Below are 24312 nucleotides of genomic sequence, written 5' to 3'. Positions count from 1 at the left end.
GGACCAGCAATGCTTCTCTGCGGGAGGACACAATGCCTGAAACTCCATTTGGCTGTGTTTAGTGTCACTGGGTCTACTCCTGGTGAATGCTCTGAAATATTAAAATATATCTCCCTTTGAAGGAGGCAGGAAAAGAACTGTTCCTAGTTTATGTTTAATAAAGTACTGAAGTCTAAAGTAGTCTTAATAGGGGTCAGATTACTAAGGATAATAAAACTCTCCAAGAGAAACCATTTGCGAAGCAATAGGGGAAAAACTATCCTGTTTCCTGGTGCCCTCTTGTGATTAAACAGCAGGTCTACAGTGGGGATTATAAAGCCCTAAGATTAAAGGATCATCCTTCACCTTCATTAATGGTTGGACTGCACACTAAGAATCAGCCACCAAAATGATAAAAGTGGTGGTGCTTGAGGGTGGGCCATGGAATGAGAAATATTTCCTCCTCACTCCTTAAGTTGTGTAAAATGAAATTATATTACTTTCATAAGTAAAAACAACAAAAACACAATTTACCACCACAGTTAATTAGCAAAGAATTAGTAATTCACTAGTAACTTATTAGTAATTCACAATTTACTAGGAACTAATAGTAAGTTAATAAGACAGCATTTACAGAAGATTCTCAGAGGAAGATCTTTGATGATGTCGCGTGCCGTGCCCATTAATAGATAGCAGCCCTTCCTAAAGCCACTTCCCCACGGTGTGGAGCCCCTAAGAGATGCTGACAGTGCCCCAGGGCGGAACCCAGGTGTAAATGGATGTGTGGGTACGCTGGTGGCTTTAGAACGTGAATATGGATTCCTGGACGCCTCCATCAAAAGGTGGAGCCTAGTCCCCGCCCCGAGTATGCGACGGACTTAGTGACTGGATTCCAAGAAATAAAATGAAGTGGAAGTGACGGCGTGCAACTTTAGAAACTAGGTCTTTCCTTGCTTGGACGTGAGGGAAGCTGAAGGCAGCGCACTGCCACGGCGTGAGGACGCTCAGCAGTCCTGCGGAGAGGCTCGAGTGGAGCAGAGGCCTCGTGCCAACTGCGCCGCGAGGCCGTCATCTTGGAGGGTATCCTCCAGCTCCACGCCAGCTTCAGAGGACTGCAGGTCTCGCTGCTGCCTGAGTGAAACCTCATGAAGGACCCGCCGCCAGAGCCCCCAGCTGAGCCACCCCCAGAATGGACCTGCAGAAACCATGTAAGATAATAAATGTGCATTGTTTTAAGCTGCTATATTTGGGGGTAATTTCCTACACAGCATAGGTAACTACTACAGTGGGTGTATGGATGAAGTGAAGAAGAGAGCAAAGAACCCTTTCTAGATCTGATGCTATTCAATTGGTGAAAATCCATCACCTTGACCTAAGAGCTATGGCCAAATTGCAGTAAGATACTGTGATAAAATGGTTTCCTCCTTCTCTCTGCCCAGCTGCTACTTTTTGTGTCACAAGCATGGCAGGGTTTGACCCACCATTTAGCATAATTGCCCAGAATATCTGTGATGAAATTTGAGAGCAATACTGTTACTAGGAGAAGGCTGGTAGCCTGGCTATGGAGAAGCCCCCAAGAGTGAAGTTTGCGATAAACTGTTTGGCCTTTGGTTCTTTGTCCTGAAGGGTCAGAAACTGTATTTTATCAGAATATTCAGAACTTGTAGACTAAATTGACAGACTCAGGGAATAACTATACAAACTAAATTCACATGAGACTGATGTATCAGTCAGAGAGTTTCTCTAAATGTACTACGTGCGGAATGGAATTCTGGCTCTCATCCAGAGTTCCTCCTTTTCCTGAATGATAGCTTGCAGGCCATATTAGCAATCAAAAGGTGGTTCAGTTAAGCTTGCAATTAGAGCCAAAAGTGGCATGTCTCAAGGTATGTTCTTCCCAAGCCACAGCAAGTCTTGATAAACTGATACTCCCTGAAGTAGAGGACACTTTGGGTCACTGACGGTCACATCTCTTGGATTCAGTATCTCCTCTCTGTGGTAACACTGTATACACACTGTCATATTTTGTTTCTCCGAAGTCTTGGTAGGTTTCTGTTCACATTTTCTTTCCTCAAATGAGTTAACATCATCTAAAAACCACAGTGTACCTGGGAAACATTGAGGCTCGTCTCACCACGTGTTAATTTAATTAGTTTAATCTCTGAGGGTGTCTTATTACCAAGTCCTTGGGAGGAATCTCACTGTTGTCTTCACACTACCTGTACTGTTCAGACCAGAGGACATTTATTAGCATATCAGAGCTTGTCCAGAGATAATATTTTAGAACTGGCACAGCATTTCAAAGGCAGTTTTGTAATTTCTCATCTTTTATCTAGAAAATGAAAAATGAATAAATAGCAGTTATCAAAAATAGGGCATTTATGTGATGTTCTCCTATTTCAATCCACTATATGCAATAGGACAGTTTGCTAACTTGAGTCATGAGTAGTCTTACCAAAATCAAGTCATTCAAATTTGGAACAAAGGCTGATGTGTACTTGGTCAGTTTCAGAAATTCAAAAGTAGTTTTATTTTTTTTGCTGAGGAAGATTCACCCTGAGCTAACATCTGTGCCAATCTTCCTCTATTTCGTCTGTGGGTCACCGCCATAGCATGGCCACCAATGAGTGGTGCAGGTCTGCACCCAGGAACCAATCCCAGGCCACCAAAGCGGAGTGCTCTGAACTTAACCACTAGGCCACGGGGCCAGCCCCTCAAAAGTAGTTTTTACTATCCACAATTAAATTTCAAGAGAAAATATTTTAGTATTTAATGTCTTAGTATTAATCAACATTGCTTAATTCAAAAGTTGAAAAGTATGTTCCATTAAATGTATGCACTTAAATTATTTACAAAACTTGGAATTACAATAAAATCCTCAATATTCTGCCCATTATGTAATTAGATAAACAGAATTATAACAAGGTGAATAATTAGTGATTAGTAATATGCCAAAATAACTTCATAAATTTATAAATATATCAAAATCTCTTTTAGTTTCACTGTCCTCAGAAACCAGGAATACCACTCAGTGGTCATTTATTTGTCATTTTCATCAGATGGCATTCTTTTTGACTTTGTAGTCTCCTGAATACTTCTTTCCCTGGTTACTTTTGTTTTAGGAAGAACAAAAATTTTTCTCTTGGAAAGAAGTCTAAATTAATTCAGTAGCTGCTGAAATTTCACCTGATACTTTAAATAGCTACAAATCCACAAAAAGATAAACACATTAGCTTTACTATAGCTAGTACACAATAAAAATTAAAAGAGCTATTTTGGGAAAGTTAATGCAAGTAGAAAAACCAATTCAAGTATGTTCACTAAAAGTACTGTCATCAACATTTTTATTTAGTTTAGTATATGTTGGAATATAAATACATAACAATATGCCCTTTCTTATCATGGGTAGTCTTCTATATAACTAAAATTTGTGGCCAACATTTTAAATAACAAAAGAAAAATAAACTAAATCTGAAAATTATCAGGAGAAAGAATATAGGAAAATAATACATTGTATATAAATTATAGAGGATAGTTACAATGACAATCCATTACTTCTCTCCCTAATTCAATTTTACAGAATAAAGTCAACATGTATTATTCTGTGAACTGCTAAGAGTGCATAAACACTGTGGCCCCTTCAAAAGACAGTGGTCAAAGACAAATGTTATCTTGACGTCATACATTGTTCTTAGTTCTTAACTGGAGTTGAGCTTCCTTTCATAGTCTTCTTTAGGTGGTGGTAGTTTGGCAAGATTTTCATCAGGAAATCCAGCTGTAGTGTCTGGGGCTACAAAGATAAGATAATTAAGAATTGACCAGCAGACGGCTGGCCCCGTGGCTTAGCGGTTAAGTGCACGCGCTCTGCTACTGGCGGCCCGGGTTCGGATCCTGGGCATGCACCGACGCACGGCTTCTCCGGCCATGCTGAGGCCGTGTCCCACATACAGCAACTAGAAGGATGTGCAGCTATGACATACAACTATCTACTGGGGCTTTGGGGGAAAAATAAACAAATAAAAAAAATTAAAAAAAAAAAAAAGAATTGACCAGCAGAAAGCAAAGAGTACCAGGTAGAAATGATTATCACTATGTCATGGAATTACAGGTGATTTTCACCAACTTATTTTAGCTTACCTTTTTTTTTTTTTTAATTTACAATGAACATATATTAAGTTTGGTAATAAGAAGCCAAAATATTTTATATATAAAATCATATATGATTCAAGTTTTCAACCTTACTTTTGTAGATTTCACCCTGGCTTCTAAAAAGTTAAACAGTTCCAATTACAGAAGACAACATAAGTAAAATACTCAGAGTACACTGCTTTCCACACGACCTCACAGCACACAGCTGTGATATGCATCTGATCTTCATTCTCATATACCAGCTTTGCCCAAACTTCCCTCATTGCAAAACTTGCTTAGGGTAGTAAAAAATATGGATTTTTAGACTCTTGCCCTAGACGCTCTGATTCAGTAAGTCTTGGGAATCCTTTTTTTTAATAAGGACCTCTATGTGATCCTTATCATCAGTGAAATTTGGAAAACGGTGTTGCATACTACTACGTATGAAACTTCAGATACTCCTGCTCACTTAATTCTAACCTCCCTTTCCCCACTCCAGCTTCATTTCTCTCTCTTCAATCATTTTTGTTGTCGTGCAGAAAGTTAGTGAAAAGATACTGGATTTGTTCTTATTTCCTTTTTAGTCTATAGAAGTAATACTTGCTTATAATAATAATAGCAAAAGCCAACATTACAGAAATAGAATAACCCAGAAAGAACTGGAGTTTTAATTTCTGACAAAATATGGCTAAGAATCAGAGGCAAAGTGATAAATGTCTTAAAAAATATTTTCTTTTAGGAGAGAAGGGAACGAGGCTGGGTAACTTCAGAAACACATTTAGTATGCCAAGCAATGAGGCTCAAAACTTCAATCAGAATGTCTTCTGTCCAAAGGAAGCCCCAAATGCCCTATCTTATTCATCTCCTTCTCCAAAATGAAACTCCTAATACCGACTCTTCATTATTCTTGGTTATTAGGAGGGGATAATTTCTCATAAACCAGGAAAATATCCAAACATGTTTGCATATTCACATAGCTGTGTTTATTTTCAAGCCAACTTTGTTAGTATAGACAGACCCCAGTTGGCTGTCCAGTATAAATTTGGTAGGTCATTCCTTACCCTCGAAGACTGATATTTTAGGAGTGAATCAATATAGTTCATAAGGTTTGGTGATGCATCTTCAGTGAAAACCCATAACACCAGGAGTAACATCTCTGGATTTTCTTTTCCCATAATCAATTTGTCATTGTCATCTTTGTATATATTTTTATTTATTTATTTATTTATTTTGGTGAGGAAGATTGGCTCTGAGCTAACAACTGTGCTCATCTCCCTCTATTTTCTATATGGGACGCTGCCACAAGATGGCTTGATGAGCGGTGTGTAGGTCTGCACCTGGGATCTGAGCCTGCGAACCCTGGGCCGCTGAATCAGAGCACACCAACTTAACCACTACGCCATCAGGCCGGCCTCTACATATTTTTGATATAAATTCTAGTTTTAGGAATGTGTCTCTGATGTTTTACTTTAATCATTTGCTTTTTAAATAGCAAACTTGCTGCCCCATTAAAACAATTATGTGGTATTTTGGGAAAATAAGCAGCCCTAGAAAGAACTCTTTTTCAAGTGAGGTTCTAAGTACGTACCTGTGGTCGCTCAGTCTGCACCCGACGAAGGCAGTCTGCACCATAGATCACTGTATTCTCAGGGATGACTTCAAATGTATTCAGGTTGCAACAAGCCCCAATGATGCAACCGCTTGTCAATATTACATTTCTGCCTACATATGCTGCAGCAAAAACATAGAAAGAACTGCAATTTAAGACATCAAATGATTAGAACACTTTTTTTCTAAGATGATTTAAATATAAACATGCAAACTGGCCTTAAGAAAAAAATTAAAGAAAATACTTCAGTTTAGAGTTTGTATAGTCATGCACCACATAACGACGTTTCGGTCAATGATGGACCGCATGTAGGATGATAGTTCCATAAGATTAGTACCATATAGCCTAGGTATGTAGTAGGCTATACCATCAAGGTTTGTGTAGATACACTCTGTGCCACTCACACAGCAACAAAATCACCTAAAGATGCATTTCTCTGAATGTATCCCTGTCATTAAGTGATGTATGACTGTACAGCATAGAGGCAGGCACCAGATGAGTATTAGATGGATTCAAAACAGAGCTCTGCTGCTGGTTGGCTGTGTGACCTTGGGAAAGTCATGTAAATTCTCTGAGAAAGTTTATCTCTAAGATGGAGAGACCATCCTGTTTCACAGTTTGCTGTAAGGAACAAATGAGATAGTAAAGTGCTGAGCACAGTTTGACACATAGTAAGTATATAATAAACAGAAAATGACAATGATAATAATAATAATAATTGGTAATCCAAATTAAAACAAAAACTATTAAGTAGATTAACAAAAAGTCTAATTTTATTATTTAGAAAAGGAAGCATTTTCTTTCATGCCAAAAACCATTATTTTAAATTAGTCTCATCGTTCAGGTTCTTTCTGGACCTTAGTGGGACAAGCTCTTGGAGCTGCTTCCCAGTGGTGGTGACTTTACATGACCCTCTGCCTAGCCCCACTTACAATCAGTAGCTTCCATTTCTTTCTGACTGGCTAGGGTAAGGTAGTCCTGAAATTTAAGAAAGCAAAGTGCTGGGTAAACTGATTTTTCTTTCTTTAACTCTACAATAACATTAATCAACTAAATTATCACTGACACTAGTTTTCAGTAGAAATATTTTTTAAATCTTTCATCTGAATTTTATGGTTTAATTCAATTCTTTTTTTTTTTTTTTGGTGAGGAAGATCAGCCCTGAGCTAACATCTGCCAGTCCTCCTCTTTTTGCTGAGGATTGGCCCTGGGCTAACATCCGTGTCCATCTTCCTCTACTTTATACGGGACGCTGCCACAGCATGGGTTGACAAGCGGTGCATTAGTGTGCGCATGAGATCCGAACCCCGGGCCGCCGCAGCGGAGCGTGTGCACTCAACCACTATGCCACTGGGCTGGCCCCTAATTCAATTCTGATTTAAATGTACACAGCTGAATTTTTAATTTAATGTATTAAACACATAACTAAATTAGGTTCCTTAAAAGCAAAGAATTAGTCTCACAGCTATTTTAGTCCACTTCCAGCCACGCCTTCCCTCCAACCACATCACTCTGCCATAATTTGTACTTAGGTTGTTTTCCAGGACACCACAAAGAGAGAGGAGGTAATCACTCTTCACAACAAAATTCCAAACACAGCTTACCTTTTGATTCAATAACATTATTATCTCCCATTTTCATGGCTTGGGAATCTGTAAGCCAGAGGTAAGGAAACATAGTAAATATGTTCATCTTTTTTCTCTACTAATTTACTATGCCCTCATCCTGCACCGGGGCAGTGGACAGAGACATGCGAAGGCCACGCAGGCTCAGCCTGGCCAGAACTCCATACAGGGCAGTTGGAAAGTAAAGTTTTAATCTTTAAATATAAATATCTCTAAGTATAAATAATGACTTCTATGTTTTTCAAAGAAATGAGCACCTTATATCCCAAGTTGACAGTAATATATTTTCACAATTGTTTTATGAAAATTAAAACTACCTATCACTAAATCACTTAAAGATAACACTGTTAATGGTTTGATATACCTTCATGTAAATATATATAATTCTCTTTATATAACTGGGAATCAAACTGCATAAACTTTTGCATCTCACTTTATTCGGGTCACTTAAATTTGCAAGCATTATTCTGTACCATTAAAATCTTTAAAAATATTTTTTTTTTTTGAGTAAGATCGGCCCTGAGCTAGCATCTGCCAATCCTCCTGTTTTTTTTTTTTTTTTTTTTTGCTGAGGAAGACTGGCCCTGGGCTAACATCCATGCCCAACTTCCTCCACTTTATATGGGATGCCGCCATAGCATGGCTTGCCAAGCGGTGCGTCGGTGCACGCCCAGGATCTGAACTGGCGAACCCCGGGCCGCTGCAGCGGAGCGTGCACACTTAACCGCTTGCACCACCGGGCTGGCCTCCATAAAAATATAATTTTAAATGACTGTGCTTAATAGTCCTAATAGTCCATTTTACGCTTGTAGTTTAATTTATTTAAATATTTTGCTATCATTAAACATTTAGATTTTTCCCTCCAAGTATTTTCTATTATAAAATGTTTTGCTGACAGCATGAAAAGATGTTGTTATCTTTTTTTTTTTTTTTTTTTTTGTGAGGAGATCAGCCCTGAGCTAACATCCGCCAATCCTCCTCTTTTTTTTTTTGCTGAGGAAGACGGCCCTGGGCTAACATCTGTGCCTATCTTCCTCCACTTTATATGGGACGCCGCCACAGCATGGCTTACCAAGCAGTGCGTCAGTGCGCGCCCGGGATCCGAACCAGCGAACCCCGGGCCGCCGCAGCGGAGCGCGCGCACCCAACCGCTTGTGCCACCGGGCCGGGTTGTTGTGCCAACAACCCAAGATGTTGTTATCTTTTTAGAGCACAAAATCAAGCAAAAGAACTGGTGACACTCTAGGGGAAGAAAAACAAAGAATGAAATATTTTCATCCCCATCCACCATTTCCTTGCATCAGACAACATACTGTCAACCTAAAACTACAGAAATCAAATGGATAGAACTGTGGTTCTTAAGTCAGGATAGAAGCCAGGATTACTCTGTTTCTGTGTCTACTGCCACTCATTGCTACCTGTCAACAAGTTGTAGCAACAGGAGCAAGATGGCACCTAAAGATGTGTGTGTGTGTGTGTGTGTGCGTGTGCGCCCACGCACGTGCACACGCCCCTGAAAACAGCATGCTTCCTTTACTCTATTGGGTTATCCAATGGAAGAAAGGGGGTAATTTTTTTGAGGTACTGAAAATAAGTCGTTTCAAAGAGCTGGATGGCCTAGTTCTAAAAATGTAATTTATATATTTTATTTATATATTTGTATTTTATGTAATATATTTGATAGGTAAACTATGACAACTTCCATGGAGGAGATTTGGATACTAAAAGAGAGCTGGGAATGATTTGTCTTAAATTATTGTAAAGGATACAACAGCCAACTTCAAACACATTATTGGTGCCAATGATCATAGGTTTGGGTTCTGGATCTTCAGTATCAGGGGTGATATTATCAGGATGACTATAAAAGGAAGAGATAGATGGTCAAAAAGTCAATAATGCAATAAGAAATTCTCCTGTTTTAAAATCTGGGCTCTTTCAATTTTACTTCCATCAAGCTTAAAATATGTAACCATGTAAGTAATTTCTTAATCCAAGTGACTTATTTATCCTCTATGCTGGAGAAGACTTGATTCTGAGTTGAAAAAGAACTACTGAGATGTAAAGAAGTCCTAGGTGTGTACACAAGGTCAGCCTTCCTTTGCTTATTTTTTAAACTCAAAGCCCAGAGGGCCTTTTCCAGGACAAAGTAAAAAAGATGTTGGCTATGACTTTTAGCTTGTTAAACTAGAAACAAAATCATGCTCAATTTGAAAATTTTCCATTCTTAATAATCAATCATTTGAGATTGTGAAACATAAACAGATATTCACATAAAATAATTATTTTATGCTGTAACATAGTTAGTTGAAGTATTTGGAACATAAAATGTTTGTGGTCTAAGAGGAGGAAGCCATTTTAAAATGGTATTTTATCTCTGACAGTTGAGTTACTGCAGAATATAGCTATTGTTAATTGACTTACACTAAAGGTGCCAAAACATATTTTAAAAAGAAAGTGCTTAATATAGTAAGAAACTCCCAGATTCTAAGTAAGCATTAAGACAAATCAATCTCTTTATCACAGTTAAATATTTTCCCAAGGTCTTTCTTACAAATTCCATACATTGTTGCTATAAATTAGGTATAAGCTTAAATTTCCTGCCAAATTTTTATCTAGAAAGCTTTACAAATGCTTATGAAAATTTCATAGGTATTACAGTCCAGTTCACTAAGATCATGTACATGTTCTAATATTTTATTATTTTTTTAATCTTTAAAGTTTAAAAATTGCCACTAGGACTCCCAATTTTTCAAATATAATTCTGGGTGTACCCCTACAAAGCATATGAAAATATATATCAGAGTTAAGTTCATGTGCCTGGGCATGAGTAATAATAACATGTCAGCCAGAACCAAGAAATCCAACCACAGACTCTCTTCAGGGAGGTCAGCACAGCCCTTGAACGTTGGAGGTACTCAGGAAACATCTGCTTAAGGAACAGAAGAGGTAGTGACCCGTGAAGGAAAGATTATCAGACTGAGCGTCAGAGATTCTAGTCCGCCACCAACGAGCTAGCTCACCTTGGACAAGGCTCCTCACCCATCTGGTCTTTGGTTTCCTCATTCACTAATCACTTGTGTTGAAAAAGATCCTTAATGTTGAATCCTTAATGTAACTTAATGAAAAAGATCTCTAGTTCTAAAATAGTGGGCTTTCCAGATGTCAGTTGTAAAAGGTTCCTATAAACAGCTGAAATTAATAAAAACACTCTGTGGTCCTTAGTTCAGAGAATCTGTAAGAGTCTTACTCACGCATTTATGATAAGCGCCTGTTCTTCTATTAGGTTACCTTCGCCAATCACTATGGGCCCGGCTTCCGCAATAATTCGTGCCTTAGGGTGGATCACTGTCCTAGGTCCTGTTAAAAGTATCGTGAAAAGAAATTATTTGTAGACGCTTCCAACAGGAGGGTAGGAGGTGACCCAGGGGCTGAGGCTGTTGGGAAGAAGACCTTCTAAAGTACGTGCCAGGCACCACACTAGGCACTTTACCAACGTTATCTCCTCGGCTGTTATCAGCAGCAGTTAGTGCCAGCTCTCAAGCCACGGTGAGCGGAGACAGCACAGGCTGTGGAGCCAGACAGCCCCGGCTCACTCTCTATTTTGAAGCCTCTGTTATCTCAGTGGTGAAATGGGGGTGGTGATAATATCAGTCTTGTAGGGTTGTCGTAGGATTAAATGAGATAATGTTTGTAGACACAGTATTCTGGCACATAGTTGGCAATAAAAATTAATTCCCTTCCTAGACATGTATATGGTGATCGACAAACAGTAATGTACAACCATAATTTCACAATGTTATAAACTATTAAGACATCAATCAAAAAAAATTAATTCTCGGGGCTGGCCCGGTGGCGCAAGCGGTTAAGTGCGCGCGCTCCGCTGCGGCGGCCCGGGGTTCGCTGGTTCGGATCCCGGGCGTGCACCGACGCACTGCTTGGTAAGCCATGCTGTGGCGGCGTCCCATATAAAGTGGAGGAAGATAGGCACAGATGTTAGCCCAGGGCCGTCTTCCTCAGCAAAAAAAGAGGAGGATTGGCGGATGTTAGCTCAGGGCTGATCTCCTCACCAAAAAAAAAAAAAAAAAAAAAAAAAAATTAATTCTCTTCCTTTCCCTCAGAAAGGTAAGGCTCTCTTTGCTTACGACGCTGGGGCTTTCAATGCTAGTGAACCCAAAACACTTCCTTATGCTAGTGTACTACAGGATCAGTCTTTTTATTAAGTGATTAAGAGGAAATATGGGCAGGATGGGAGTCAGAAAACATGGAAACTAACCTTAGCTTTGTTACTTTGTCACCGAGCCTAACCATAGGGAGTAGGCAGAGCTTCTGCTGACTGGTCTAGGATATGATTTTAACCAGTTAAAGGTTGAAAAAGGTAAAGGGAGGCAGTGGAAGGAGCCATGTGATTATTGGAGTCCTAAGACTCTGATCCAGGGAGACCTGTGGCAGTGACCCCAGTCTCAAATCGCAGGGAGCAGGAAGGGGTCTCCTCGCATCCACTTCACGGTCAGGGTGGTGGAGGCGCTGCACTGCCCAAGCTGGGACCTTGATTCTGGAATGCCAACACACTCCCTCCCCCGGCTTTTATTTACCCAAGGGCCTAGTATTTTGCTGATAATGAAACCACTGATGAGAAAACTAACCTCATTTTAGCGTCTCCCTCCAACACCACCCACCCAGCCCCAATACCGAGGCTATTCTGATTGGTAAACAAGGGGACAGGAAAGTAACTGACTCTGAAAGTAAGAGAGGGTGGGCAGAGGTGTTGACAGAGGTAGGGAGGGAGTCAGGAGATGACAGTGTCCACGAAATTCAGTATTCAATTGTATAAACTGTTAATTTATTCAATAATCATTATCTGCTTGTGACAGGCAAGATGCAGTGCTGTATGTTACAGGGAAACAAAAAGGAATACATGCTATTTTTGCCCTTTTGAGCTCGTTTATCTTAAGAACTAGAACTACTTAACCCACTCAGTCACAAATGTATTAAATAAGGAGGTGTTCCCAGTGCCCAGAGAATTGGAGGGAACCTCAGCGCAGCCTGTTTTCTTCCTAACAATGAAGAGCTGGAGACGGATAGAGGGCGGGGCCCAAGACAGGATGCACAGACAAAGGACACAGAGTCTGCTAAGAAACAACATGCGAGTGGCTGTTATTTCTGTCACCTTTGGCTCCCCAAATCCTCAGCTGCTGAAGTTAAATTTCCCTGGCAAATTCTCCTATTAAGGAGAGGGGATTTCAGGATAGAAGACGGATCCCTGCGAGGCTTCTCAAGATGACCATGACTGTGAACACGTGGGTCTTTTTTCTTTGTTAAAAAAATACACACACACACCTTTATAAAAGGAACACATGCTCATCACAAAAAATTCAAACAAAGCAAAAAGTGAAAGATCCTCCCCTCATGCTAATCTCATTTCCTAGTGGTAACTGTTCTTAGAAGTTTAGAGTATATTATTCCAGACTTCAGTACTACTGTACACTTAAGATCTGTAAATATCACTGTATATAAAATATATTTCATTAGAAAGTTAAAAAATAAATTCAACGTGAAGGAGAAAAAAATATAGATTACAAGCACATACTTTTTTTTTAAAACCAAGGAATAGTACTTATTATTCTGCAGTTTTCTTTTCTCATCTAATAAGTCACGGTGATTTTCCCACATAAGTACATCCAGCTAGCCATTCTTTTTAATGGCTGAATAGTATTTCACTTCATATTGATATACCATAATTTATTTAACAAATCCCTTAATAATGGGCATTTAGATGTTACCACTTTTGGGGGAGAAAACAGCTAAACAACGCTGAAACAAACACTGGATTCCCTTGAAGTGAGAAATTTCTTACAGGTCTTCCAGCTACGTGAACCAATTTAAATCTGTAGTTTGCACAATACCATATTTACATTTTGCTTCAAAATATTCTATGATAAAGGGACACAACCTCTGTATTTTAGGTTCTTTGTAATTAAAGCCCCAGCTAGCACCACACCCCTTTTCTAGAAAGTCTAGACTCTGGCCTCTATTAGTTAAAGGCTATGCGCTTATTCTCTCAAATGCCTCAGTTTTCTCATCTATAAAAAGATGAGATCTATAACAACCTGCCTCATTGGGTTGAAGTGTGGATTATATGAAATAATGTTTGAAAGGGCCATCAGGGGGTCTGGCCCATAGTTCTTAAAAATGGGAGGTTCACCAGTATCTGACACTAAGAGCTAACAAATAACTTCGTCATAGTAAGCAAAGTAACTCCTTCCGATCGGAGAAACAGAAGAAAACGGTCTGCTTTACTTCTCTGCTCAGGTATCAGGGTAATATCCCCTTCTAACTGAGGGGGAAATTCCACACCTTCTAGTAAGATAATAAAAAAGATTAATAAATATATTTTCCATACGAGCATTAAAAATCTGAGGAGGAAGAGATCATGGCTGCAGTAGAAAGCAGATCCCTTGCCCCCACTAGCTACGTAGCCCCCAGAGGCACTAGACCTTCCGCTGGTCCTCAAGCTGTAGCTTTTGACTACAAGCAGACTTCTAGAAGCTACCTGAGAATAGACTAATAACACAAAGGTACCCACTGGGACCTGTGTTTCTTTAAAAGTTTCTCTAAAGTGTAGCTTTGCAAAGAATTCACTTTTCATTTTTCCCTTTCAAAAATGATATAATACACGTTAATTATACAAAAAACAGATGAACAGAAATTTAAAAAAATTAAACTAACCCCAAGTCCCATGTCTTCTTACACAATATTTCAAAGTAATGCCTGGGCTATTTTAACTAGATGTTTTATTATTGTTATTATTTTTATCATTATTAATGAGTTAGTAAATAACTGGAAAACTGGCGAGGAATCTGAGGGCCTTGCCCTGGCATATACAGCATTATCACCAGCTTCCGTGAGACCTGTGTTTCAGACGCCAGCTCCACCTAGTGGCAGCATTGCCAAACTACAAGTCCTGGTATTTCAGGGCTGCAATTACGTAAAAAGTGCAAGTATCAACTTTGAGTGTGGAGTGACAGCAAATGTCTTCGGCAACAATAATCTGAATAGTTCCCCTAAACCTCTTGCAGGTCTTTTCCGGGCAGAGACTAGAGAGGTCAGTATACACGAACTTCAGTATATGTGGCTGCTAAGACTTTGGTTTGTACTAACAACGAAGTAGCAGAAAGAGAAATTAAGAATGCAATCCCATTTACAATTGCAACAAAAAGAATAAAATACCTAGGAATAAACTTTACCAAAGAGGTGAAAGATCTGTACACCGAAAACTATAAAACATTTCTGAAAGAAATTGAAGAAGACACAAAGAAATGGAAAGATATTCCATGCTCTTGGATTGGAAGAATTAACATAGTTAGAATGTCCATACTTCCTAAAGCAATCTATAGATTCAATGCAATCCCTATCAAAGTTCCAACAACATTTTTCACAGAAATAGAACAAAGAATCCTAAAATTTATATGGAACAACAAAAGACCCCGAATAGCTAAAGGAATCCTGAGAAAAAAGAACAAAGCTGGAGGTATCACACTCCCTGATTTCAAAATATACTACAAAGCTATAGTAACCAAAACAGCATGGTACTGGCACAAAAACAGACACACAGATCAATGGAATAGAATGGAAAGCTCAGAAATAAACCCACACATCTATGGACAGCTAATCTTTGACAAAGGAGCCAAGAACATACAATGGGGAAAAGAAAGTCTCTTCAACAAATGGTGTTGGGAAAACTGGATAGACACATGCAAAAAAATGAAAGTAGACCCTTACCTTACACCATACACAAAAATTAACTCCAAATGGATTAAAGACTTGAATGTAAGACCTGAAACTATGAAACTTCTAGAAGAAAACATAGGCAGTATGCTCTTCAACATCGGTCTTAGCAACATCTTTTCAAGCACCATGTCTGACCAGGCAAGAGAAACAATAGAAAAAATAAACAAATGGGACTACATCAAACTAAAAAGCTTCTGCACAGCAAAGGAAACCATCAACAAAACGAAAAGACAACCTAACAATTGGGAGAAGATATTTGCAAACCATACATCTGATAAGGGCTTAATCTCCAAAATATATAAAGAACTCATGCATCTCAACAAAAAAACTAACAACCCAATTAAAAAATGGGCAAAAGACCTGAACACACATTTCTCCAAAGAAGATATACAGATGGCCAACAGACACATGAAAAGATGTTCAAAATCACTAACTATCAGGGAAATGCAAATCAAAACTACAATGAGATATCACCTCACGCCCGTCAGAATGGCTATAATTAACAAGACGGGAAACAACATGTGTTGGAGAGGATGTGGAGAGAAGGGAACTCTCATACACTGCTGGTGGGAGTGCAAACTGGTGCAGCCACTATGGAAAACAGTATGGAGATTCCTCAAAAAATCAAGGATAGAACTACCATATGATCCAGCTATTCCACTGCTGGGTATTTATCCAAAGAACTTGAAAACACCAATTTGTAAAGGTACATGCACCCCTGTGTTCATTGCAGCGTTATTCACAATAGCCAAGACTTGGAAGCAACCTAAGTGCCCATCAAGGGACAAATGGATAAAGAAGATGTGGTATATATACACCATGGAATACTACTCAGCCATAAGAAACGATGAAATCCAGGCATTTGTGAAAACATGGATGGACATTGAGGGTATAATGCAAAGTGAAATAAGTCAGAGGGAGAAGGTCAAATACCATATGATTTCCTTCATTAAGTAGTAGATAATAACAACAATAAACAAACACATAGAGACAGAGATTGGATTGGTGGTTAGCAGAGGGGAAGGGGGGAGGGAGGAGGGTGAAAGGGATAATTCGGTACATGTGTGTGGTGATGGGTCGTAATTAGTATTTTGGTGGTGAACATGATGTAATCTATGCAGAAATAGAAGTATAATGATGTACACCTGAAATTTTTACAATGTTATAAACCAATGTTACTGCAATAAACAAAAAATTAAAAAAATAAAATAAAATAAAATAATGATGATGAGGAAAAAAAAAAAAAAGACTTTGGTTTGTGAACTTCCTAAAGAATGTCCTGCCTCAGGTGAGTGAAGCGCACAGCGCGGCTTTGTCTGCACGGTTGGTGCTGGAGGTCAGCACAGGGAGCCGGGCCAGCGAGCACTACGCCAAGACCCGGGCAGCGACAGCACACTGAACCGTGGACACAGTGTGTTCCACGCTTTTCTGCATGCAAGAGGCACTTTTACAGAGAATGGGTCTGAATTCAAGCCAAGTTTTAGGGTCTCAGGGTTAAAATGCTTTAAAAATAAAAATCTGTCACCATGGAAAGTTTTTTTAAAAAGGCTGTTGTGAACTTCTTGGAGCTCTTTCTGGCAGGGTAGTTTGTATATTTTCTTACCAAATGTGCTGAAACTCTGTTTGGCTTATCTCCTTGTTTGGATAAATGTGTCTAGATTTGGAGCTGCCTTACTGGCTGATGACTAATTTTTCTAAACGGTTGGCTGGCCTTGATACAACATAGCCAGAAAGACATTCCTTGCATCAAATTTCCATTCCCCTCATTAGGTAAAGGACATTTTTCCTGTCTATCTTTGCCACAGAAAGCAATCATTGTGTACATTTTCATTTGTCAATAAACAGTTCAAAAAGCCACAAGCTCTCTTTTGAAAATTAAAACAATTCATTTGACCCGTAAGCTGAAGTATCTGTAAGAACTGCTTTATATTTGATTAATTTCTCAAGTCTGCCTTATTGAAAAGATTTCCACAATAAAAGGGAAGCTTTTGATTTATATTAAAAACTCTAATGGAGAGAAAGACAGAATAAGGGGGACAAAGTACTTGCATCATAAAGCTTTTCCATTGTCCCTTCACATTTGACGTCCCAACCAAGCCCTGTCCTACCACCAGGAGGCTGCCTTTCACCCTGTAATAGGACTCCGGTGCTTAGAGGTACCTTTCTGAAATGTTTTCCAGCTTTCAAAACAAAATTTACAGGAAATACTGCACGGCCCAAGAATCAAGGCAGCCTAATTAAAAACAGGCTTGATACTATGAAACCTTATTTACCCAAATTATAATTAACAAGAGAGTTGTTATTTTTCCCAAGGTCTGTTTCCCAGCAGCCTCTAATGAAAGGGGCCAGGCTTCAGCAGAGGCTCAAGTCATAGGGTTTCTGGGTAAGGACAATACTTCAAAGCTTCAGACTAGTTTCTTTGATAAACCAAATATCTAATTTTCTAGGAAAATGGAAGATTAGGTTTAAAATTCTACTTCATTAAAACAAAGCAAAGGAAAAATTACTTTCTTCCCAAAATATTTCAGAATGGAATAATCTGGTAAGAGTATAACCAATTAGGGGATGGAAAGTTATGCATAACATCCTGAAAAATCTATTAATTAAACTACACTTCAGTTTATTGCTACTTAACCCAGAAAACAGAGCTTATTAAGTGCTCAAATCTCCATATCCATAGCATAACAGAAAAAGATTTTAATTATTCCAGTAAATTAAGCAAAACCAAAAACAATAAAAACCATAAATTGAAAATTAAAACATGGTGGGGAGAGTGAGTTTTAATGATAATTTATCTCTACTCTGCTTTGACTTAACTTTATATCTCCCAGCAGCTTTCTAATCTGATGTATTATATCAGAAAAATGAATTAATAGTAGCCAAAAGATTAGAGCTATTTCATAAGAAATGTAACAATGATAGAAATGACTATCTAAATACCAATTCTGGAAAATTTCCATTTTTATACATACAATTAGAGATAAGAAACACACATAATGAAAATGAGATAAGAATTGTGGAAGACAAAACACTGGGTAACTATATCACTTCTGAATCTTTTCCTTAATTTTTAAAATTGAGATGTTTCTGTAAAGTATCTGAGCAAATTTTGTTTTAAAAAACTGGGTCAAAAATAAACACAGCAAATATTAACTTAGATCCATTCTGTGATAAACTTCAAACTGCTAATTTTTTTTTTTTTTTTTTTTGTGAGATCAGCCCTGAGCTAACATCTGCCAATCCTCCTCTTTTTTTGCTGAGGAAAACTGGCCCTGGGCTAACATCCATGCCCATTTTCCTCCACTCTACATGGGACACCGCCACAGCACAGCTTGCCAAGCGGTGCATCGGTGCATGCCTGGATCTGAACCGGCAAATCCAGGGCCGCTGCAGCGGAGCGTGCGCACTTAACCGCTTGCGCCACCGGGCTGGCCCCTCAAACTGCTAATTTTTAAAAAATTATTACCACTTTTTTTTTTTTGCTGAGGCAGATTAGCCCTGAGCTGACATCTGTTGCCAGTCTTCCTCCACTTTATATGTGTGTCGCCACCGCAGCATGGCTGACGACTAGTGTAGGTCTGCACCTGGGATCTGAACCCACGAAACTGGGCTGCTGAAGCAGGGCGTGCTGAACTTAACCACTAGGCCATGTGGCGGGCCGCTTATTACCACTTCTTATGCTATAATCCATCATTGAAAATCTGTGCTGAACTGTCATTTTATATTTTAACCATCAGAGCTGTGCACTATCAGCTAGTGGTCAAAAACTATACAGAAAGTAGACTTAAATACTGTACATCCTTACATAATGTCAACATTTAGGGAAGGCTGGAGGATAACAGGGTAAAGAAAGTGGAGGAGCACAGAGTAATGCAAGACAGAGGGAGAAACAGGACAGTGAGTGCTGACTCCAGACACCCCCACGCCCCAATCCAACACAGTGGTTGACCTCTCCTTTTCACAGGATAAAGCCTTTACTGCTATTCTAGAAGGGCGTCAGCAAGTAACAGGTGTTACTTCAAATCTGAAATGAACACACACAATGTATACCTGTATGTACATCTATGCTTGTAGAGATATCTATACTATCTATATATCTGTTATATAGTAGATGTTGTATACTTTTGTTTAAAATGGGGAGAAAATAACAACAATAAACAAACACATAGAGACAGAGATTGGATTGGTGGTTACCAGAGGGGAAGGGGGGAGGGGGGAGGACGAAAGGGATAATTCAGCACATGTGTGTGGTGATGGGTTGTAATTAGTATTTGGGTGGTGAACGTGATGTAATCTATGCAGAAATAGAAGTATAATGATGTACACCTGAAATTTATACAATGTTATAAACCAATGTTACTGCAATAAACAAAAAATTTTTTTAAAAAAGTTAAAAAAATAAATAAATAAATAAAATGGGGAGAAAGTAGAAATGAAAAGGGAAAGTTTATATAATTAGCTACATTATGTTAGTCTAACTTTTCTTCTAATTATAGAATAACTTGTGAGCTAATATTAGATGTTATTCCTTAAATCACGATGAAACCATAAAAACACCAGAATAAAAATAACGCAGAAGAGCATTTTGATCAACATGTGGCTGTCATAATTTCTCCTCAGAAAAAGTTTGCAAGCGGTTTAAGAGTTAACGAAGAGTTCACATACCACTGAAAAGAAACACACACCTTCTAAACTTTGAAACAGTCAATTTAAAAACATTAAATAAAGCCACCCTGGCCAATTCCTAATGATGTTCCATAATACTGGCACAATCTTCATCAGTTTTATAAGACATGATGCCTAAATTGGTGGGGGGCTTAGACTTCCTAAAATTTATAATTTTTTTTTCTATTAGCAATTCTGTCAGTATAAAGGAACAAGGCATATTTTCTCTCTGAAAATGTACTTTATTCACTGAGAGCTCTACTCTGGTAACATGCAGCTGCTAGTAAGGACGGGCTCATGTTAATAAAGCGCGAGGGCACCATATCCAGGGAAAACACATGTAAAGGAACGAGTGACTAAAATGTGAGTTTGGGGGAACTTAATCATATTCATATAAGCAAGTTGCCATATGTTAAACTGTTCATTTGATTTAAATGTTGGACCTCACTGCTAGCAAGACTACACTGATAAGATTTAACAGTGCGATTAGCCAACATTTATTGAGTGCTTATTACGTCTTAGGTATTGGGCAATGACTTTCACAAATATTCTTATTTAATCCTTCAAAAACCTATGAGGTAGGCACTCCCATTTTGCATGTGACAGAAACTGCTAATTGCCACCAGATATCCATTCTTCCCCTTTCCTTGTCACAGAACCCTGTCTTACTGGGGGCACCAATGCACCCAGTTCAGACTACGTCTCCTAGCCTTCCCTGGCAGCTAGATGGGTCCATGAGACTAAGTCCAAGGCATCAGACACACAAAGGATTGTGCGGAACTTTCAGGAAAACTATTTAAAGGGAGCTACTCAACTGGGAGGTGCACCCTTTTGTCTCCACTCCTCCCCTTTCTTATCCAAGACCACTCTTGCTGCTCTAACCATCCCATCCAGGCCTGCAAGGCTGGAGCTCCTGGACACTCAGCTGACCAGCCCTGAACTGCCTACCTCTAGACGTTTTATGTAAGAGAATAAAAACAAAAAGGTGGCATGTTTAAGCCACCCCTACATGCAAGTGAACCTAATCCTGATACACCCAATTATACAGATGGGGAAAATGGAGGTGAGTGAGGTTAAATATTATGTCCAAGGTAACCCAGCAGGTAAAAAGCAAGGATGCTAACCCAGGTCTGGCAGACTCCATGGTCCATACTCTTAATAACTATCCAGTAGAATGTAAGCTCCACAAAGGCAGTACCTTCACCTGCTGTGTTCACTGGTGTGTGCTGTGCACAGTGCCTGACACATAGTAGGTATGCAATAAATGAATGACTTCATTATACTGCCTCATTAGTTTATCAGATAGGAGTTTAAAAATAGACTTCACTATACTAAATTCTTTTAGAAATATTAAACACTTATGGAAGAAATACATTGTTTTGTCAATAACATTAAGACATCAGTGAAACAAACATAGAAGATAATAATTAATCGTAAAGCACTGAAACAAATTAAATCACATCACTTCTTGAGAAACAACACTAATAAACAATGTTCTTACCTATAGTTACATCACCCCTGATTTCACTTTCGACACAGACAACTGCTCCAGGAGCAATCTTCACACTGTATAGGAAGAAAAAGGTAACACTCATCATGGGTAAGGTTTAAAAATATTGCTATAGAAGCTATCCTGACACTGCAGTGAGTAAAAGGTTAAAAAAAATTGATGAAAAATGAAAAGTAAATTGTAAGAGGGCAAGGTTTAATATATTATAAACTTCTCAGGTGGCATACTATCCACTGCAAAAATCTTATACGATGCTTTATTAAAATGCTTGAGAAGAAAAGAGGCGTTGGATTCTTTTAACACCAGCATTGTTGTTTTGTTTTTTTTTTTTGGTGAGGAAGATCAGCCCTGAGCTAACATCTGATGCCAATCCTCCTCTTTTTTCTGAGCAAGACTGGCCCTAAGCTAATATCCGTGCCCATCTTCCTCTACTTTATATGGGATGCCGCCACAGCATGGCTCGACAAGCAGTGAGTCGGTGCACACCCGGGATCCAAACTGGTGAACCCCAGGGCCATCGCAGAGGAGAGTGCGCACTTAACCGCTTGTGCCACTGGGCCCGCCCCACCAGCATTGTTTTTAAATAGCAAAGAGCTGAAAACAACCTAGATATCCATTAGCAGGGGGCTGGTTAATAAACTGTGGTACACTATGGACTAATATATAGTCATAAAAAAGAATGAATAATCCTTTATGTAAAAGCTTGGGAATGGTCTCCAAGCTATACCGTTAAGTCAAAAAAGCAAAGCCAGAAGATGGACCGTATATAATATGCCACTATTTTTCTAAAAAGGAGGAAAAAAAATGTATATTCAAAATAAACAGCAAGGTAATAGTAGCATAGAAATCAATGTAGAAATTTAAAATTCATAAATATTTCTATTTATTCTCTCTATAGAAAACTGCTTATCAAGTGATATAAATTGTAGTGCAAATTGTTCAAAATCAATAATTTCCAAATTATTGATGCTTTTTGATATTCTGCTGTGATCTTTTGACATAGCTGAATCTAGCTAAATGCTGCCTTAGCCATGAGCTGACATGAACAACTGCACCAAATGACTTTCCCATTAAGTTGATAATCACTAGATAACTTGTTCTCATTAAGTAAAAAATTTTTCGTAGTAGTAATGGTATTATCATGGTGTTAAAATATGCAATTTTATTAAGCCCTAGTCAAATAAATTACGCTTTATAAAATGCCTTTTGTTTTAGACCCTATTTCCCACTCCAATTTTCCATTCCCTCAGCCTCCCTCTATGATTTTCTTAATGAAAAGAGTATTATCTAACATTTAATTTGTCAAGGACAAGTGAGGATAGGAGCGATTCACAAGCGCCCCTGTCTTCAGTTTTACGCCTAAGGGAGAGGCCCCACGCAGTCCGTGTCACAATCAGCATACTTCTCCGTGAAGCAGGAAATAATTAAATTCACCACTAGACCAACTAAAATGTGGTCCAAACATCTCCGTGTGGACTCCACTGCACCTCGGAGTGCTGGGGCGGAGGGGGAGCAGGCAGCCGGGAGGAGAAAGCTAAGCCAAACACCTAACAAAATAACAAGTCAACAATACCTTCATCTCCACTGTACACTACTATATACTGTACATAATATTCATAGGAGATCTATTCCTCTTTAGCTTATGAAAAAAGATCGCAGTTACCTGCCTAAATGAAGAAAAGCCTAAACTTTAATTTATGGCACCAGAAACAATGATTGTCGGTTTTTTCAAAAAGAGTCAGCGGAGGGTGCTCAACACCGCTGCTTCTGGAAACAGTGTAACTAGCTTTTTTCTCATCCAAGCCCTTCCTCTCCACCAACAGCGCCTAGCAATGAGACTGCTGGAGAAGCCACAGTCCCTGTTCTCACACGTTTGCAAAGGAGCCTGTCCACGCCGGGCAGAACGGCTCCAACAGTTCTAGTCCCGGCGCGGCCCCGTTTTTGACAAGCGACGGTGCATCAGTTTATACAAACACACAGCGCCCATGACAGGCAGGAAGGGACTGGGGTATGGCCAGCACTAACGTGGGGGTCCCGGCGCACAGGGCAGAGAATGCAGCTCCCAGCCGTCGGTGGAAGCAAGCGCAGCAGAACGGAAGGATGCGGGGGACCCTCTGGGTACCGAGAAGGGGGCGAGGCCATTCTCTCCTCGGAGCTCCGCCCGGAGACCCCTTCCGCGCAGGCGCCTTGCGGAGGAGGGCTGGCGAGGTGGCGTTGGGACGAAGAACAAAAGCATCCAGGCACCGATTCCGCATCCCTTCCCAGGCCTTCCTAACCCCACTCCATCGCCTCCTCCCTCAGCGGACGCCAGGTCTGGGCCTTAGGAACCATCTAGGCCGAGCGCCCGGGATAAGATACCATCTAAGTCCCCACCACTGGCGACCAGGAACAGGCTCCACCCCAGCGGAGAGTGGAGAATAGGGTTTTCTCAAACAGTAGACGCACCTCTTTTGAGTCTTCTCCGCCATGGTTTGGCTCCGTCTGCAATTGGAGCCGAGATCGACACAACCGCCTGGGTAAAGCGATGATCTCTACAAGCGATTGGAGAGCCTGGCCGGATTGGAAGGAGGCGGGGCCTGCCCGCGGGGGCGGGGCCGGAGGGCGGGGCGGCGCGGGCTCGCGGTGGCTCCTCTGCCCGGGTGGGCAGGATTGTGCAAGGCGGCGGTGGGTGGCCGCCGGCTGATAGCGCGGCACAGGGATCGAAAACTCGGATTTAAAACAGCTGTTTAGTCCAATCCAACGCACATTATTAGGACCTCATTATACCTACCGTTCATTTTCAGCCTCCTTTCTGGTCTCTACTCCTTAAGATTCCTCCTGCTAGGCCCCGGGCCCTTTTCCCCATTCAGTATGAACTCCTCTCTTCCTGGGTGAGCGCATCATTCCCATAAATGAAGTACCCTCTATCAGCTGGCTTTCTCAGGTTAATATCTCTAGTTCTGTCCTCTTTGCCAAGCTTCATCCCTGAATCTTCGATTGCCTACTTGACATCTCCCTTTGGGTGTGGT

The 24312-nt window shown here is 39.8% G+C and overlaps 1 protein-coding gene across 2 annotated transcripts; it reads right to left on the bottom strand.

Moving 5' to 3' along the window:
• Nucleotides 1-1056: 1056 nt before the first annotated feature.
• DCTN6 (dynactin subunit 6) lies at nucleotides 1057-23834 on the bottom strand. 2 transcript variants are annotated; one of them, XM_058525150.1, is made up of 8 exons: nucleotides 23750-23834; nucleotides 21296-21360; nucleotides 10593-10698; nucleotides 9111-9199; nucleotides 7321-7368; nucleotides 5696-5838; nucleotides 3664-3769; nucleotides 1057-2311 (listed from the first exon to the last, which is right to left on the bottom strand). In XM_058525150.1, the coding sequence occupies exons 1-7, from the start codon at nucleotides 23770-23772 to the stop codon at nucleotides 3671-3673; spliced, it is 573 nt and encodes a 190-aa protein (XP_058381133.1). In that variant the 5' UTR covers nucleotides 23773-23834; the 3' UTR covers nucleotides 1057-2311; nucleotides 3664-3670. The 2 variants fall into 2 exon arrangements, with proteins under 2 accessions (XP_058381133.1, XP_058381132.1); XM_058525149.1 differs by lacking the exon at nucleotides 1057-2311 and having other exon boundaries at nucleotides 3307-3769.
• Nucleotides 23835-24312: the final 478 nt, after the last annotated feature.

The sequence above is a fragment of the Diceros bicornis genome, chromosome 29 (assembly GCF_020826845.1).
Source record: "Diceros bicornis minor isolate mBicDic1 chromosome 29, mDicBic1.mat.cur, whole genome shotgun sequence".
Classification (NCBI taxonomy): Eukaryota; Metazoa; Chordata; class Mammalia; order Perissodactyla; family Rhinocerotidae; genus Diceros; species Diceros bicornis.
This window is presented reverse-complemented; position numbering and strand designations above follow the sequence as displayed.